This window comes from Patagioenas fasciata, chromosome 21 (assembly GCF_037038585.1).
Source record: "Patagioenas fasciata isolate bPatFas1 chromosome 21, bPatFas1.hap1, whole genome shotgun sequence".
Lineage (NCBI taxonomy): Eukaryota > Metazoa > Chordata > Aves > Columbiformes > Columbidae > Patagioenas > Patagioenas fasciata.
In genome coordinates this window covers 2,367,750-2,387,156 of record NC_092540.1, presented here as the reverse complement: position 1 = coordinate 2,387,156, position 19,407 = coordinate 2,367,750, and the positions used below count along the sequence as shown (strand labels likewise).

Here is a 19,407-nt window from a genome sequence, read left to right as displayed (position 1 = left end):
CGCATGGAACCACACCCATTGGCTCTCGCGGCCGTCACTCAGGCGACGCCCCGCCCCCGCCGAAGGGTGCGCAGTGCCGCTGACAGACGGTTTTACTGCGCGGCCGCCGCCGCCCCGAGCCCGCGTTCCCCGCCCCACGGTCCGAGCACCCCCAGGGTCCCGACGCCCGTCCGCGCTCCTAGTCGGTTTTCAGGCCCTCGACGATGAGGTTGAGCTCGTAGCACCAGGTCTCGTAGCGATAGGCCATGCGGATCTGAGCCACGTTGGTCTTGCGGATGTCGTTGCCCTGCGGCCCCTCTTCCTGGTAGTTCTCACCCAAGAACTTGGCTTTCTCCTGCCAGAGAGGACGGCGGCTCAGAGCAGCTGGGGCACCCGAGGGAGCGCGGGCAGGTGCCGGGTCACAGGCAGAGCTGCTGTCCCGGTCCCCTCACCGCCCAGGGGACACCAACCTCGTGGGACAGGCCGCACTGCAGGACACTGTTCCTGGCGATTTCACACATGTCGCAGGTGCTGAGCTTGAAGACCTGGGCGGCGATGGCGTACTCCTCCATCAGGGGCTCCTGCGGGCACAGGCTGCGTCACACACCGGTGGCTGCTGCCAGCACAGCCCGGGATGGCCCAGCTGGCTGGACACCGTCCCCTTGGCCCCGAGGACACCCCGGCAGTGCTGCTCACAGCCCTCGGTACAGGAGAAACACAGAGCTGTTGGAGAGAGGCAGGAGAGCTACAGAAATGATCCGAGGCTGGAACAGCTCTGCTGGGAGGACAGGCTGAGAGAGTTGGGGTGTTCTGCCTGGAGAAGAAAAGCTCCATGGAGACCTTATTGCGGCCTTTCTGTACTTAAAAGAGGCAAATAAAGATGGGGACAGACTTGTGAGCAGGGCCTGTTTTGATAGGACAAGGGGTGATGGTTCTAAACGAAAGGAGGGAGATTCAGGCTGGACATGAGGAAGGAATTGTTGGCCCTGAGGGTGGTGAGAGCCTGGCCCAGGTTGCCCAGAGAGGTGGTGGATGAACCATCCCTGGAGACATCCCAGGCCAGGCTGGACGGGGCTCTGAGCAACCTGAGCTGGTGAAGATGTCCCTGTCATGGCAGGGGTGGCACTGGGGCAGTCGGGAAGGCCCCTCCAACACAAACTATTCTGTGATTCTATGTCACTCTGCAAATGCTGCTGCTTCAGTGAAAAACAAGGCACACCCAGTCCCGGCCCCAGTGCTCGCAGTAGGTGACCACTTCACACTGTACCTTGGTGTAGTGAAACTGCATGGGGTCATCTGTAGAAAGGGACACCATGAGGCCCTTCTGGTGGAAGTCAGGCAACGGATTCTTCGCATACTCCAGGAAGAGACTGTTGTTGCTGAGTGGGGACATAGCAATGGGAATTTGGGCAAGGAAGTACAGATACTGCAGCACCGGGCTCTGCAAAGATGAGCAGAGTTGCCAGGTTAGGGATGAAGTCTCTGCGCTCTCCACATCTCCAGGGTTGCTCCTCAGATCAGCTGCTGCCTCAGCCGGGAAATCTGGTGCACAGAGCTCATGTGTGCAAGAAAGGACACAGGCAAGCCAGCAACCCTCCACCCCCATGAAGGGCTGAGTTCAAATCTGTCTGATTTCAGAACTCAGACGGCTCCAGTGACAGGTCTGTGAGGCTGAACCCCTGAAATCTGAATACATTTCTCAGCTACATCCCCAAACACGCCTGGAGATACCCAGAGAATCGTGCAGCATCTGCCTGCAGCCAGGCTGTCTGTGTCAGTGTAAAGCAGAGGCACAATCAACTCTCAGCTGCAGCAAAGACTGAATGTGTCTTCCTCCTCGGCCGTGCCTTGGCTGCCTGCTCCACTCACCTTCTTGAGGTTGAGGCCGTGGGAGATGTTGTCTGCTGTCATGAAGGCTGCGAGCAGATGCGTGATGGCCCCGGCTTCCCCGCAGTGTGGACGGAAGAGGAACGTGTTCATGCCGCGCTGCCTGGCACACGGAAGGAGGACTCAGAGCAGGGTTAGTTGGCACGCAATGCGAGATTCCCTGACTGCAGTCCCAGCTCTGCCCCTACCAGTGGATCCCCAAGAATGCAGCGTGACCTGCAGCACATTGCTTGTTCTCTTTTCTCTGTGCACACAGCAGATGCAACTCTGCAATCCCAGCTTTCATCCTAGTCCATTGCACTTCCTGCCAAGGAGCATTTGAGTTGCTCCAGGACACAAAGCCCTGAACTATGCTGGTGGCAGAGCAAGGAGGGCCCCGCTTCTTCCACCCCAACAATAAAAGACCTGAGACAACTTATGGGGCAGTCCCCCTTCTGCCAGCCCATCGCACATCCCGGGCCTCACCTGCGCAGGTTGTTAAGCACCAAGATGTTGGCATACATATAGTATATGTAGTAGGTGTAGGATGGGTTCTTCTCGGCAGTCCACTGATCTGGCTTTGGGCTCTTAGTGGAGAACATGTGTCCACTGTGCTTGGATTCATCATCGACGCTGTCGAAGCCAGTGATCTGCTTGGCAAGGTAACAAGAAAGCTGCATCTCCAAGCTGCCCGCCTCATCGTGCCCAGGTAGGCTGGCTCACCCTGCCCCGCACAGGAGCAGAGTCAGAGCCACGGCTGCAGATCTTGCTCCTCACAAACCCCCAAGCCCCATCAAGGGCTAGAAATAAAGCTCACACCAAACCACCTTCTCTAGGAGGTGAGCGGGCAGCATGTATCACAGCAGCCAGCTCAGGGGGTCTGTCCCCTCCCAGCGGTTCTGGACACACACCCCCTTCCCCAGAATGTGGCGGTAGGGCCACAAGCTCCCTGGTGACATTTTTCACGTCAGGGCCAATGCCCCAATTCATATGCACAAACAGGAACCTGAGGGCTCACGGCACTCTGACAGCATCATCAGGTGACACTCACGTGGCGTAGAAAGACACTCAGCTCTTTGTTGGCTTGGGGATTGACAGTTGCCTCAAACACAGGAACAAAGATATTTTCCAACATCTTCCCAAAGTGTGGAAGGAAATTCTTAGACCTGAACACATCACTGTGGACAGAGACGGGGATGAGCTGCTAAGCACAGCAACAACATGGCCCGCTGTCCCCGTAATCCCTTCGGGATAAAAAATGAAGCGTAGCGCACTCTTGGGCACAGAGCTCCCAGACCAACAGCACATACTAAATCCTGGGTACTTGGATCATCCACTTCATGTTGGGAGAATAGACGCGGTGCCTGTAGAACCAACTGGCCAGCTTGGGCCACTCATCCGCCGATCGCCCGTAGATGGAGAGACGAGGCTCCGCGTGCTGGTACTTGGCATCCTCCAGGTCAGAGCCAACCTCCTGCAGAGCAGGACAAACGGTTGCACAGGGACCCTCCAGCCCCTGGGCACGGCTGAGCTGCTCTTCTCCTCCCCTGCGTTCTCACCTTGATGATGGTCGCAAAGTACTCGCCACCGATCGCGTTCTCCGTCTTCAGGTAGAGGTCACGCAGCTCACTCGCACCCACAGGGTTGTATTTGGCATTGAATTTATCGAAGCGCTGAAATGTCTGCCGTCCCTGGAGTGGGGAGGAGCAGAGGCAAATACTACAGACACACACACTGGGCACGAGTGTACCAGCTGAGCAGGGACTGATCTAAACAACCCAAAATGGGAAAGCCAGGAGCTGCTGCCACTAACACACACACAACATGTCCTGGGTACATAGGGAGGGGAAAAGCTGTAACTACAGGGTGGATGAGAGTGTCCTGTAAATGCCCTACCACTTACTGCATGGACGTCCAGGGAATCCACTGTCAGGTCATAGGGGTGCAGATGGAGCTGCTCGAAAAGCTGTTTCAGGGTGAGCTGTTTGCCCTTGGCATCATAAACGACACGGTCAGCGTCCACACAGTAGGATTTCTTGATGAAACGCAGAAGGTGCTTCTGGTTCATGCAGGCTGCGGCATGGATGTGTGTGTCCACCTGAGGAACCAGAGGGACAGCTAGCTAGCTGCAAGCTGGGATGCTCAGGTACCATCACAGGGAGGCTCACAAACCCCTTTAGGCGAGCCTAATTGTGTGGGGAGCACGGCTCAGCCCAGATCAACCTACGCCAAGAGCAGCCCAGTCAACACCATCCCATTAGTAAGAACGGTGTAGGTGCCACAGACCATGACTCTAATATCGCGTTCAGGGAGGGAAGGCACCAAGACAGCTCGTCTGCAGGGTCCCTAGGGCTGTAAGCCTTGCCATTTACCTTCCGGCAGTTGTAGAAGTCCCGGTGGGGGTTGTTCTTCAGCTCTTTAATCTCATCCATCTCATTTAGCATTTCGTGCACTTGGAACTTGGATGAGAGGAACTTCAGGCGCCGATGAGTGTAGGTCTTACTAGAGAAAGCAAAAGGCAGAACCCTGACTGGTCTCCTTACCCCCCAACACAGGGACATGGCCGGACAAACAGGGATGCAGTTTCCACTTGAGCTGGAGGAACCCACGCTGCCCTGCTCCAGTCCCCAAGTGACGACTTTCCTTAGACCCCAACCCAGACGGCTGACGAGGGCCAAGGACACTTTGGTAGCCAGCAGGTATGTCACCAGAGGGTCTCTCCCTCCTCCCAGGAAGGGATGGGGACAACCCTGGCTCTGCCCTGACCTCCCTCTGCCTGCCCCGCTGCACCCAGCGCCACCGGGTTCCGTGCTTACGTGGGCCCCTGCGCAATCAGGGCCAAGAGGAAGTTCATGTCGTCAACGAATTGCTCAAGGCTGGGGTAGGGCAGGTCCTTGGGCTCATTTCTGGCAGCCGCTGCCTTGTCTCCATAGATGTAAACTACTCCATCCTTCATCTGGATGTGGTACCCCAGGTCCTCCGGAAGACTCCCAGTTTCAAAGGGATCCTGTCCATCCTTCACTGGCGGGGTGAACACTGGACCAAAAGGAGGATGCCATGAGGTTATACCATGAGCAAACCCCCACATGCTCATCCAGCCTGGGCAGAGGGCAGGGACAACCCTCTAGGTGTCTGGATGTACCTGGGCCGGTGTCACTGGCACTCCAGACATCGCCCTCGATGCTGCGCAGGTACTGGGACGGGGTGCGGGGGAACCTCTGCAGCGACTGCTGCATGTTCTTCTCGCGGATGCACAGGGCACGGTACAGGCCTTTGCAAACAACTTCAAAATCTTCAACTGTCACCTGCAAGAGGGCTGTCACTGAACACAGACCAACAATTGGGATCTGGCTGCCTGAGGTGCGCTGCTGCACCAATAAGAGGGAAATGTTGTTCACAGCAAGATCCACACCTCATCGCCCCCTCCCTCCCACTGCTCTGCCCGAACAGGGCAAAGGAGGCACGACGGGCAAAGTCCTGGACATGGCGAATGGAAGTTCCTCATGCTAGAACCAATGATTTTCAGCTGTCATCCCATCTCACTTTCCCCACTGCAAATTAGTTGATGCTGAAATGGAAGCCAGGCCTGGGCAAAACACTACAAGCTATTTTTGGAGCCCAGGCTGAAACTGAAGCGGGACCAACAGCACACACTGGCCCAGCATGTCAAGATTATTTGATTTACTGCACAGACAAGTGTTTTGGGCAGTCAGGAGAGGTCAGACTGGAGCAGCAGGGGAGGACGTCATGCAGCACCCGCTGCCAGCTGCCGTCATGGCAGGAGGAGTGTGCTTGTGCATGGAAGGACTCTCAGCTTCCCCTCATTGCTCCTCTCTGCCATGAAACCCCAAGCTGAGCAACCTGCCAGCTGCATCTCAGAAGCAGCACAAATGTAGCAGGAGGCTGTGGAGGAGGAGGAGGAGGAGGATTAGCACGGGATTTGAGAGCAGTCCTGGTCAACGGGCTCTGGGTGACCCTGCCTGAGCAGAGGGGTTGGACCAGGTGACCCCCCGAGGGTCCCTGCCAAGCTCAACCATTCTGGGTTCCATGGTGTACATGGATTGCAGACAAATGTATAGATCTGTGAGTAAGGAGGAGCCTGGAGAATCCCCTGGGAAGCACGCAGCACCCCATGGACTCCTGCTGAGGAATTCAGTTTGGGATTCTCCAGGGCACCATCAGATGCTCGTGAGACACAGATTGTTCTCACTGCACCCGGTGCTGAGTCCTGTGACGCTGAGGGACAGGCAGGGACTGGACAGGTGGCAGTGAGCACGGGGAAGGGTGTAGCCATGCAAGTACCTACCCCAGAGGCGTAATCCCCCGTGATCTGCACCCGCTGGAAGTCGGGCACGGTCTGGTACAGGGGGGAGGTGGAGATGACCTCGTCGATGGTGGACAGTTTGGTTGCAGATTTCTGAGCCACAGGGAGCGCCAGCGCAATCGTCTTCAGGCGGAACAGGCGCTTCCTCCTGCCGGGGAGGAAAACCTCAGGCAAACAGCTCCAGCTCCACGGGCAGGTGTGGGGTCAGGGGCACTTACCACAACATGAATCATTTCTCTGGTGCTTTCTGAGCACCTTCAACAGATGCTGCCAAGAACAGAGGCCGCAAAGTAGCCACAGACTTTTAAGTGTGGTGTTTGGAAGGTGCACCTTTCCAGAGAAAGGTCTCCAAGTGTCCCTCTCCAGCAGCTCTGTGGCCACGGCCGTGCTGACACCCAGGGAACAGGCCAAGGGTGTCTTTGGAGAGGAAACCCTGAAGTACCTGACAGATGCCTTGGGATTACCAAGGATTTATCCCCTGGGTGTGGTGAACTGTTTTCACAGGCCTTGATTTACAATCCCCCTGCCTTCTTCCAGCCCTGGCTGGGGCTACGCAGACAATCCTCTCCTCTCCTTTCCCCAATGCCCCGTTTTTGCTCACCGCTTCTCTGTCTCGGCAGAGGTCTCCTGAAGCATCATGTGCTCCCTCATCTCATGGCGTGAGATGGGGCAGATGTCTTCCACGTCGAAAGGAGAGATCTCTTGCCGGGTCTCCTCATCCTTCACCTCCGAGGCAAAGACCTTCTCAGCGAAGGAGCGCATCGCCTCGTCCACCTCTGCGAGGAGAAGGAGCAGGGTCACACCGCTGTTGGGCTCCCAGCCGCCCTTGCAGGCAGCTCAGTGCTCAGCTGTCATTCCCTTGTGACACCTCCATGCTGCCCGGAATACTCTGAGCAACCTCTGAAACTTGGAACGAAGCTCACAGAACCTGGGGCACACATAGTGGGCTGCAGACATACCTACACACCCCCAGCACACTAAAAAATAAAGGTATATACAACCCACAGCCCAAGAGGAGTGCAAAAAGGCCCAGAAAGGAGCAAATCTTTGGAAAGGGCACTTATGAGAACATGCAGTGGGGGCAAGAGGGGAAGATGGGCAGAGCCCACGCAGCTCTAGGAAGCCCAAGACCCACTTGCACCACGAGGACGAGAAGACAGAGGTACAGACGGAGATGGACAGAGCTGGCAGCCCAAGCACTTAGTTCCCACCATCACAGAGCAAAGAGCTCCCAGGTGGGGAACCATCGTGTGGGGACCCATCTCGGCCCATCATGTGCATCATGCTGCAAAGATCCCGGCTGACACGGCCCTACAGAAGCCACCATTGACACCAGGTTGGCCGGAGCTTTACGAAGTGGGAGAAAGGAGGTTAAAAGCCCTTCCACTGCCAATGAAATATTGTAAAACAAGAACCAAAAGGCTCTTCTGGCAACATCTCCCAGAAGCTCACATTTGCATAGCGGCATATGGACGCTAATTGAGCGGGTTTTGCCAGCAGTTGGCAGCTCAGCTTGAAGCGAGGATCGACGCTGCAAGTTGGACGACACCATTGACGTGTCAGACAGGACACGGTCAGCTGGTGAGGACCAAACCAGACTGGCATGCATGGCAGAAATGTGCCAGACCTGCAAGGGATTTTCAGGAATGAACGTAGCTCTTTTTGTTGTTGTTGTTTCCACAGGGATCAAAACAGTTTATCCCTGTAGCCCTGGATTTGCAGTTGCGAGGTCCCAGCTGCGGGTCATGGGGGACATAACACAGGGGCTTCCTTTCCCTGCTGTTTTGCGGGAAGACAAAAGGGTTTGTGCTGAGCTACAAACACAGGGGAAAATTCTGGCACTGGGTCTGTTTCTCAGCAGCGCAATGTCACAAAACCAGGATGTCAGTCACAAAATTCCTCGCTGTGTCATCAATGGGCTCCAACATGCTGCTCAGAAGACAATATGCGTTATTTTACACTATCCCATTGCTGCCCATTGTTGGGGGCTCTGGGGTGACTGGTGTCTCAGCAAGAAATGTTTTCTGCTGGCACATAAGAGCCCTCAGCAAAGGCGGAAGAAGAGGGCAAGGGCCCCATCCTGCAGACTTCAACCTGAATAAAGGAGATGAAGCATTGGATCTGTCCCATCGTGGATCAAATCCACTAGGAGCAGGATGCATTCAAAGAAGCCGCTTTGGGATGAATCTCTGTTAAAATATATAAAATAAAAGTAAAACAGGGAAAAAAAAGAAACCAACAGAGGAGTGGGTAGATCCAAGTGAACTTGTAAAATGTTTCACTTTCTGACACAAAGAACTCCACTAAAATAAGTTTATCTCCTAAGCAGGAGCTCAGGGGTGCTAGGACAATATTTAACAAATAGCAGCTTCACATATCAAGTGAATAAAAGGCTGGAACCATTTAATGAAACAGCGGGAGGCACAGCTGGCGCTGCTGAGAAACAGCATCTCCTCAAGGTGCTGGGAGGTACCATGATCATGTAACCGCTGTTTGTTTCCAATGATCATGTCTGGGCAGTGACAGAGCAGAGCATATGGAAGCCTCGCAATACTCACGTTTTCCTTTTGCTGTTTGAGATAAAACAGAAACAAAATATGAACAGATGTGATCAGCCCTTCAAAACCTCAGTAAAGTACAAGTTTAGCCAAAACGTTTCACTGTCATCTAATGAGACTGAGCTGCCTCGGAAGGTCTGACCCTACCCCTGTCCAGGCGCAGGGACGCAGAAAAGGACCAACTTAAGAGGGCAGAATGAGTCCTGAATGAGAAAGCAAATATTTGAGTGACTCGGAGCACCAGGGCTGCTTTGCTAGATTTTGTCTGTGACTTGTCATTGTTGGTGAAGATCGGCACGGACGGTCATTTCAAAGACGCCAAGTTTCATCCTCCTGCCGCCTATGGTCACATCCCCAGTTATTCACCACCAGATCAGACACTGCGGTCCCACGGATCTTCACTCCGGGTCACACAGCGTGGCAGCAACGTTTTGGGGGTGCAACTCACGCCCTTTCCATCTGACCCGAAAACCTCAGCCTGGAGCTGCGGCCTCACAAGTCACCACCTGCTGACTCCCTGAGTCCGGCCTGCAGAACATACTGGCCTGGCATGTGAACCCTGCGGATTCATTTGCAAATGAAGCACCCCAGACATGCCCAGCCTGACCTTTCATCTCTTTCATGGATGGAAATTACACTCATCAAAGTCAAACTCCCCCCCCCACCCCGATTTGCAAGGCCAGGCTTTAAAACCAGCCTCGCATACTAGGACAGCGTCTATTGCACTGCGATTCTAAACGCCTCTAATTGGGACTGTTTGGTGCCAATGTTCTCCAGGGCCCTGCAGCAGCAGTAACATCGCTCCGGGCTGCTCTGCAAAGCCTGGCTGGCCCTGTTCCTGCTGCCCAGCTCGTGTCCTCGTCCCTCGGGACCACAGCACCCGCACCTCCCCAACTCAGCTGGGGTCACAGAGACTCCCCAAATCCCTCCGACCCCTTCCAGGGTCTCATTACAGGATACACTTACATGGTACATTACGCTGCAGAAGGGACAATACTTTTCTTCAACGCTAGCAGAGCAAGATTTAAACAATAATGCTATTCCTTTGCTGCGCTGTCCAAAAACATCTTCAAGCCGGAAGAAGAATGCTCAAAGCCCCCAGTAATGTGTCCTGGATGGCAAAGATACCGACCACCCAACCGGCCTGCCCTGGGCTCCTCGTCCCATACCTGCTCTCGGACCTACCTGGCATTTTCACCCGCGACATCGTTGCAGCAGAGCCTCAGGTGACACCTGCGGGACGCGCGCACAGGGAGCGACTGACGGCGCAACAGCCTGACAGCGAGCCTGCTGCTTTCCCTTCCCTGTAACCAGACTCTCCCGCTCTAAAAGGAGAACGGAGATCAACTATAAAACTATTTAAAGTGCAACCGCAAGCGCTTGCACTGAAACAGGTGAAAGCAGGGCTCGAATTTAACTTTTTAATTATTTTTTTTTTAGTTAGGTTTTCGTTTTACATTGAGTAGAGCTTCACCTGTTGTCTGGGCAGATTGCTACTTAGCGGGACAGTCGCACTTTCTGAAGTGGACTGTGGAAGTCAGGCTTAAGAGCGACTAAAACTGATGCCTTCTGTGCTGAGCCAAAGGTTTAAAGGAAATCCCGAAGGCCCAGGGCTGATGTTTTCATCAGAACAGGAGCTGTGGACAGGTACAAATGTGTGCTCTCACCAACCTGCGTGCTCTTCAGAGGTTTTAGCAACAGTTGTACAGTTGTCCTTGCATCTTTCCAGCTGCAAAAAGGCCTCGTCCCAAAAGGCGGCTGGAATAAGTGAAATACTTACTTGCATAAGATACAGAAGTTAGAAACAACAATCAGTTTTGTCCCTGGGTGCATGGGAAGCTGTGGCACAACGTGGTCGGGTTGGATGAGCTGAGACCTGGGGCAGCATCTCCAGCCGCGATAATTCCCAGAGCACCCAGAGCCTTTCTCTGAGGGTTTAGTGTGTGATGTGCCCAGCTCCAGAACGGGTGACAACTCAGAAATTCTCCACAATTCAGGGACTTTTAGCCCCACTTCCCAGATATTCCCCAGGAACACATTATGAATTGATTTCCCCCAACACCACGCAGAGATGCAGCCAATGTTTGGTCTCCTCTCTCACACTGAGCACACTCTGGGAACACATCTTGTCCTTACTCATTCCCCACATTGCATTATTATTTAACTATTTCATTTAAGATCAATAAAAACTGGTTCCTGCTTGTTTGCTCTCCCACAGGGCCTATATCTGCCCTTAACCTTTCTGGATATATCAACATAATCTTGGGATTCACATCTGAAACCAAAAATAACCTTTAGGGTGCAGAGGTCATCTTCCTCGAGAAGCCTCTTGATCCTCCAGCTTTCTAAATCGCAGGATCAACTTAGTTAGGTTCACGATAGAAATATGAGTAAAGCCTGGGTATGCTGTGCTAAAGTTAGACCCGCAGCTCTTCAAACTGCAGAACCGAATACAAACAAGCCATCTTCCCACTCTCAGCTGGCAAAACATGCCAGGAATTCAGCAGCTTCGGGTATTTAGCAGCATCTTCCTCCAGTTTGCTCATATTCTGAGTCTCTTCTCCCAGCTGCTGCAGCTACACAGGGCAAGGAGGTTTATACCCGTTACCAGGAGCCTGTTCTTATGTTCCTTGCACAGAAACCAGGTTGGACCATGGGTTCCTGTCACAACATCTTCGAGAAACACGTGTAAAACACGCTGTGCAGTCCAACACAATTATTGCAGGAGCAAAGCCAACCGGGAGGGATTTCACAAGACTGAATTAAGCAACTTGAAAGCCTAACAGAGCGTGATTTGGACACAGGAATAATTCATAGCTGATTTCACTCTGGGAATGCCGAGTAAAGAACCTTCTCCTCCCCCTTTCGTTGCATTAGGAGCATCCTTCCCAAGGGCAAAGGCTGCAGAGATACTATGAGGGTCCCCACTGCAAATAGAGATTCAACATCAACACAAGATGCATGAGACAGGCACAGACTGGTGAAACAATTAACACTGGACTGTGGAACGAGCCCATGGGGTGTTCACTGTATGTTCATTGTAGCTTGTTCACGCTACAGCGAACACCCACGATACAGCCACTCGTGTCACATTGCACAAGTGACGATGTGAGCGATGGAGATCCCGCGCGGTCACCAGCGTTGCGCGAGCCGGCCGCGCATCCCGCGCCCACAGCACCACCACAAAACAACCAAAGAATTCAGAGTTTATTCTTTAAAAAAGTTATTTAAGAAGCAGAATAATTTACTTCAATTCAAACCAAGAGAGATGCGTTATTGAAAGCAAATAATTATACAAAGTAACAACAAATTAGCCCTTGGATAAAATGTCCGGATCCCAACAGTTCCTACCACCATGGAGGTTACAGACAAACAGGAAAGCTTGGGGAGTAAAGCAGGACCACGTATGGGCTGAGAACGTAATTCAGACTTCCACAAATCTCCGTCCCCCCCCATAGGCCTAAAGTTGCTGGATATTCAATTCTAAGTCATTAAACTGCTCAAAAAGTGACGATGGTTTCAGTGTCATGGTTACCGTCCAAACTCCGACTGACGACAACGAGAACAAAACCTGAGCGCTGTTGTTTGAACAAGACCGTGGAGTGGGGACAACAACCGCAACGAGCCACAGGGTTATACAATCTCTAACCAGCTGTTCTCAGTCCGTAATAACACGAATGTTTCAGTTATTGGCACTTGTAATTTGTGAACAAGAGTGTTATCTTTTTAAATGTTTTACCTCAATGTTGCTCATGCTCCATCTTCCCAGTCGGGATAGTGAAGTCAGCTTGACACTAACACGGCGGCGTCCTGTTAGTTCTAAATAACAACACTTGGGTTAAATCTACAAAACCACCTTTTCCAGGGACCTCTCTTGTGCAAAAACTTCTGTGCTTACGTTCTGAACGATTCCCCCAAAAGTGCCTTGGGTTTTGTCCCTCCACTCTCAGTCACCACCAAAATCAGGGTTCTCTTATTTAGATGTAACTATACAGAGAGCGGAAACAAAGTACAACCACTTACTTCATGCCCATGACTAACACAACACCCTGATTTTGTATCACTCGCTAGATTTAAACCTAAAATAACACAGATGGGAGCACCACTGGGGCAGTCAGCTCTGCAGCATCCTCAGAGCTGATGCAGCCTCCTCTGAGTTACCAAGTTTTACATATTCCGAGAGAAAGGGAACACTGAAGAGCAGGTGTATCTGTCAGTGCCCGCATAATGCTGAGAACTCACAGCTCTTGGACTTACAGCCGATACGTTTTGATGACAACCACAACACGCCGTGCACCGTAGAGTGATGATGATGAACTTCCATCCAAAATAATCTTCCATACCTGACCACACAGCCTTCAAACGTGGAACGGCACAGGCTTCCCGTCTGCTCCCAACTCCGCAATCCTGGAGGATGAGGCCTCACCGTTCACACAATGTCACCAACTCCACGTTGTTGTTTTTCCCAAACGCTGAGCCCGTGTGATCAGACCTGTGTCCCAAAAGCTGTTTTCTGCCTGTAGTTTTATCAAGCGGACAACAGCGTCACTCGTCTCTACAAGCAGAGTCACCTCGTGCCACAGAACGCAGTACAAATAACTTCTCTTCTTGCACCAATAAAACACTGTCCGCTGATTCCAGACGTGACACTCGCACTGATGGTAACTGTCAGATCATCTTCAAACGTTCTCGAGTGCTCTGCAAACGCTGCCCGCCACCGCGTTTGTTGCTGGAACATCATGTTTTATGTAAAAATACTGTATTTTTCATTTTTATCGGTGTCACATCAGTCAAGGGTAAAACAAACCGCAAAAAGTACTTAGAAGGATTATCAGGGATAAAGAAAACGTGATGCAGGTTGATCCTCTTCATTCCAAGAAGAGAATTAAGATGAAATACTAAAAGGAACAATTTCTCTTGGTATTCACTGATTTCTAATTTCCATTTGAGATGGAGCGCTCCAAATGAAGACGTGTGAACCTGACGCCATCAAACTGAATTGCGATTTCTCTGCCGGCGCTGACTGAACTCGCTTGTTCCTCTTCCACCATATGGGAACCGGGAACCGGGTTTTGCTGCGGGACACACGGGCCCAGCACCTGGAGCAGAACCAGGAGCAGCAGCACCAGAACCAGGGAAGGGTTCGGCATTCCAAGGAACACCGGGAGGTTTCGCAACAGCGACCGCGCTTTTACGTCCCAATTACACGAGGTGACGTTTTGTTCTAGGAAGGACTCGCGCAGCTTGTGCAATATTTCTCTCGTGCTTTGAGGCTGTTAGAACAAGCCCGGAATTCCCATCGGCACAAACACCTGCACAGTCATCGCTGCGCTCGCTCCCTCCCTCGTTTTGCAAGGATTCCGCAATCAGAACAGTTTTCTGTTCCAGCTCGTTGCCTTCGCCCCTTGGGCTGGACGCGCCGAGTCGTGACAACCACCGCACCGAATAGAGCGAACCCGGAATCCCGCACGCCCCCCAACAAGGAGACTCTTGAAGCACATTCTACAGAGAGATGTTTAAAAAGACTGGTGGTAAAAAAATAATTCAGAATAAAATAATCTGCAAGTTACAGGCAGAGCTGAGTAACGGCTGTCCCAACTAACTAACCTCCAGTTACCAGATTAACTAGCGAGAAGCTGCCTGGAAATGTTGGCAGTTAATGTTAAAAATGAACAGCTGACTAATTTGGTCCAATCCCAAAGAGATCTGAATGCTGCAGAAAAACAATATAGAATATAAACAGTTCCACCTACAAAGAAAGTAAAAAGCAGAGGCCGTACGTCCCCTCCCTCGGTGAAGTCTTCGAGCGCCTGCTGGATCCTCCAGCCCCCAGAGCCCCGGGTCAGTGTCCCCCTGGGCAGAGGGATCCCCCACACACAACAACGAGCTCCCGAGAAATTCCAGTCCTGGGGGGTTTTCCTCACTACAGGGGACAGAGGGCGACTTCCAATCTTCTCAGCAAACAGGCACTTAAGTTAGGAAGGATATCTCTGTTTTATTACAGAAAAGGATCAATTAAGCGGCGCTCCTGGCACAAAGGGGACGTTGCAAATGTTCTGTGCGAGCGCACAGGGAGCAGAGACCGATCTGCCACGTGACAGGAGCGTTCGTGGTGGCAAAACCATCTGTGACGTTACCTGCCAAGCAACGATTAATGTCACTCCTCTGCCAGCACCGCAAACCAGAATCCAACAGGAAGGGGACAAACAGCACTTCTAGCTTTTACTTTAGAGGTCAAGTGTCATCTTTTTCACAGCATTTAGTCTCTATAGTTCACTTTTCTTGTGACTGGTTTTCTCCTTGGGCAAACCCAGATAACACAGTGAGAGAAGAATCTCAGTACGTCACGGACGCGGCTGCTCTGTCAGCTGAGCAAGGAGGTAGATGCCATAGATGTTCTCTTCAGATGGAGCACAGCAAACGACCTTGTGCTAATGAACTGGTACCAAGATTCTGGTCGCTGGCACCAGAGCGCTGCTGGGCATGAGCGCGAGACGCAACACGGCAGCACCGAGACTCGTCCAGCAGCTACATCTGAACCGCGCGTTCTTGGCATCTGGAACAGAAAAGCATCTCCAGTGATTGACTGATCGCCAGCAAACAGCGACTGCAGAATTGTACGCGCTCCTTTTCTAGTTCAAGTGTTCCTCGTGTACGAGACAGAAATTACACGCTCTCCAAACAGTCAGAATGGGGGCCCAAAGGCAGGAGAAACTGCCAGGATGATACCCACAGCGTTACTGGGTCAGCGGCTGCAGCCAAAGGTTGCTGCAAAGAAAATTTGCCTTGCTATCTACTTAGAGAAAAAATAAAACATTTGGAAAAGTAATTCATTGTAGGATCTACCTCTGGGTATCAGTGGCTTGTACAATAGGGCAAAAACCCACCTGCAGCTGCCAGTATTTCCAAACCACGCTTATCAAGAACTGAAGGACACACAGACAAGAAGCCAACGAAAAATGTAAACTCCAGCTCACCTCATCACATCACAACGCAAGACAGCCCCATGCAGCCTTGATTCCCGTCTTCGTTGCTGTTGAGCTTTTTCATCCGGTACTGCCGGATCTCTCTCACCAGTGTGTAAAAAGCATCTTCCACGCCCTGAACGCAAAAGAAAAGCAAAGTATTTTATTTCCTGAAGCTTTTATGATCACTGTTCTTCCCATCGTGGAATCCCTCAGCAGACTTGAAAGACACACTTGTACAGAAAGAGCAGCAGCTGACTTACACCACAGTTCATAGGGGGAAGAAACCAGCACTTATGGCCAAAACTCTCCACGTACGCTCTTAACTCTCCCCAAGGCAAACACACACCCAGGGTCGCAGTCGGTAAAAGAAACAAGGCAAGACAAAGAAAAGAGAAACAAGCTACTGCTTGACTCATCGCCCCTGGTTTAGAATTCTGACAATTTTCTGCCTACTGCTTAAAAAATTGCACCTTTTCTGCTTCATTCCACAGCAACGCAGGTAGAACACGGGCTGATGGGACAGAGCCACATAGCCAACGCAGCTCAGGAAAAGTCCGTTAGTCCGATCTAGATATAACCTTATAATTGGCTGTCTTTACAACGCCCAGAAAACCGAGCAGGCGTGGGATGACGGAGCGCACAGCCCGACCTGCTCCGCCAGAGCAGATGAAGCTCTTTCCTTCTTACGAACACTTGAAGGAAAATCGATACAATCTGAAGCAATTCGTGTACTGGCCCAGTGCAGCGATAAAACCAGAACTCAAGCTAAGAGCTGGGAAATCAAAGGCTAAAGGCTGCAAAAGGATTAAATAACACTTGCTCCTGTAAATAAGAACTACCCAGGAAAACGTGAGAGTGTTCTGCATTTACACAGAGGTCAGGCCAGGACTGGGAGCGTCTTACCTGTCTGGTTTTAGCAGACGTCTCTATGAAGGGGATTCCGTAGCTTTTTGCTAATTCTTGAGCCTGTTTTGTGTCTACTGTTCTCGTGGGCAAATCGCACTTATTCCCAACCAGCACCATGGGCACGTCATCTGAGTCTTTCACTCTCTTGATCTGTTCTCTTTAAAAAGACAAAGAAAAAAGAAACTCAGGAGCTATCTTCTAAATGTAAAAGCTGGTTTAGCTGAGTGTTCCAACAGCCTCGTGCTACAAAAACGTGTATTAAAACTGGGCAGGACCTCTGGGGTTCTAACCTGCAGCAGCGTGTCTGATAGTTTTGTACGCTCCATCTTCTAGTTCATGTTTAACTTCACTCTGGTGTGTGTTTGCCTTCTTACCCATTTTCTCAGAGATCGTGTTCTGTATGCTCTAAATATCGTTAGATTAACACAAAACCCAGGTAACTATCCCATTCTCAACTGACCGACAACATATCCAGAGGGCAGCTTGAAAAACTTTCTGAAATAAGTGGAGACTTAATATTTGTCTATTATTTAGGCTTCGCCAGGTATAATAGCAAATAGCTCTGGTGCTTTTTTCACTGGTACAGACCCAGGGCGTACCTGTAAAGGTTGATATCGGCGAACGATTTGCTGTTGTTAATGGCGAAGACGCAGAGGAACCCCTCGCCGGTCCTCATGTACTGGTCGCGCATGGCACTGTACTCCTCCTGCCCCGCCGTGTCCAGGATGTCCAGCAGACACGTCTCCCCATCGATCACAACCTGCTTCCTGTACGAGTCCTGCGTGGCACACAGGTGAGGGTCAGAGCGGAGAAAAGCAGCGCAGCGCTCCCTTTCACATCGGGCGTTATTAAAGAAAGGTGAGTTCCACAGAATCACAGACTGTCAGGGGTAGAAGGGACCGGGCAACATGGCAGCTGCGGGGGGAGCTCGGGGGAGCAGGGCATAACCACAGGATGGTTTGGGGTGGAGGGACCTTCCCGGCTCCCCAGTGCCACCCCTGCCATGAGCAGGGACATCTTCACCAGCTCAGGTTGCTCAGAGCCCCGTCCAGCCTGGCCTGGGATGTCTCCAGGGATGGTTCATCCACCACCTCTCTGGGAACCTGGGCCAGGCTCTCACCACCCTCAGGGCCAACAATTCCTTCCTCATGTCCAGCCTGAATTTCACAGAATGTCAGGGGTTGGAAGGGCCCTTGAAAGCTCATCCAGTGCAATCCCCCCATGGAGCAGGAACACCCAGCTGAGGTTCCACAGGAAGGTGTCCAGGCGGGTTTGAATGTCTGCAGAGAAGGAGACTCCACAACCTCCCTGGGCAGCCTGGGCCAGGCTCTGCCACCCTCACCAGGAACAAGTTTCTTCTCATCTTTAAGTGGAACCTCCTGTGTTCCAGTTTGAACCCATTGCCCCTTGTCCTGTCACTGGTGTCACCCAGAAGAGCCTGGCTCCATCCTCCTGACACTGCCCCTTTAGATATTGATCCCCATGAATGAGGTCAATTGTGCCACTTCTTTTCACATCAGGGATTATTAAGGAAAAATCAAAGCGATAATGAAACAGAGGAGTGTGGTTCAGAGGCGCTTTTCCTGGCCCCCTCCCCAATGAGAAAACACCAGTATATAGAAATAACAGCACTTATAACATTGGGCTGAGCCTCCTCAACTTTTCTCACACACAAAATAAACCCTGTTCTTTATTAAAAATTCATTTAATAGGGAATAGAAACAACGCATGACGAGCAGCGCCATGACTGGATCCGCACCCCGCGGAGCCGCCGCTGCTCATCCGCAAGAGCCTTCCCCGAACCCCCCCCGCCGCGCTCGGACCCCGCACCGGTTCGACCCCCGCACCGGTTCGACCCCCGCCCCGCACCGGCGGCTCCACCCGCCGCCCCGGGGGCCGGGGCCGCCCCGCTCACCTCGATGGTGGGGTCGTACTCGTCCACGAAGTGGTTCTGGATGAGCTGGATGGTGAGCGCGCTCTTCCCGACGCCGCCGGCTCCCACCACCACCAGCTTGTACTCGGTCATGGCCGCCCCGGGCCCGCCCGCCCAACGCGGAACACCCTGCCCGCGCTTCCGGCTTCCGGCGTGACGTCACCACGCGCCGCCGCTTCCGGACACGTGACGCCGGCGCGAAGCAAGAGACGCGCCCGCACGGAGGATTTAATTATTATTATTTTCAAAATCAGTAAAACTTTATTCTATTTCCATTCTTTGCCATTAACAGAAAAAAAAAACTGGAGAAAGCAATGTTTGTTTTACAAAGATAACGCATCTCCCAGAGAAGAAAACCCTAAATTGAGAATAGAGGTAACATGGAAACCAAAAAAAAAAATCCAACCAAAATAAAAATAAACCAAACCCAAAAGCCACAGAACTGCCCTCTATTCGAGAAAGAACTCCTGATCGTTTTGGTTAAAGTAATACTTCGACCAATCATTCCGTTTTCTCGCTTGATAAAGTGTGACTGGGGAAAGGGGAACAAAATAAAATAGAGCACACAGACATCAACTATTTCACCTCGATGGAAGTCTCGATACAGCTATGGAAGCCTAAGTGTTTATTCTCTTACAGTACACGGGGTGCCGGCTGCAAAAAAGAGAAACAAAAAGGATTCACTTCAGGCACAACTTGTTTCGTTTTAAATTTAAATCAGTAAAAGAAAGGGGGTTGAGAAGCTGCAGTGTTCGAAGCAGCAGGTTTGTGCATTGTTTTAAATATATTTAAGTTACCACACGGATGGCACACCTCAGCCTTAGGAAATTCTGCACTGCGCCTGGTTCCAACGCTACAAAAATTAAGTTTACC

At 51.8% G+C, this 19,407-nt stretch overlaps 2 protein-coding genes across 2 annotated transcripts; both read right to left on the bottom strand.

Annotated features, from left to right (window-relative positions):
* Positions 1-56: 56 nt before the first annotated feature.
* AMPD1 (adenosine monophosphate deaminase 1) lies at positions 57-10,046 on the bottom strand. Its single transcript, XM_065854274.2, has 15 exons — positions 9,913-10,046; positions 6,771-6,945; positions 6,152-6,317; positions 4,988-5,150; positions 4,662-4,881; positions 4,218-4,347; positions 3,749-3,943; positions 3,405-3,536; positions 3,156-3,319; positions 2,897-3,023; positions 2,332-2,495; positions 1,849-1,969; positions 1,247-1,420; positions 450-560; positions 57-334 (listed from the first exon to the last, which is right to left on the bottom strand). The coding sequence occupies exons 1-15, from the start codon at positions 9,932-9,934 to the stop codon at positions 179-181; spliced, it is 2,220 nt and encodes a 739-aa protein (XP_065710346.1). The 5' UTR covers positions 9,935-10,046; the 3' UTR covers positions 57-178.
* A 1,870-nt stretch (positions 10,047-11,916) lies between these two features.
* On the bottom strand, positions 11,917-18,682 carry NRAS (NRAS proto-oncogene, GTPase). Its single transcript, XM_065854275.2, has 5 exons — positions 18,517-18,682; positions 17,201-17,379; positions 16,599-16,758; positions 15,705-15,828; positions 11,917-15,283 (listed from the first exon to the last, which is right to left on the bottom strand). The coding sequence occupies exons 1-4, from the start codon at positions 18,625-18,627 to the stop codon at positions 15,709-15,711; spliced, it is 570 nt and encodes a 189-aa protein (XP_065710347.1). The 5' UTR covers positions 18,628-18,682; the 3' UTR covers positions 11,917-15,283; positions 15,705-15,708.
* Positions 18,683-19,407: the final 725 nt, after the last annotated feature.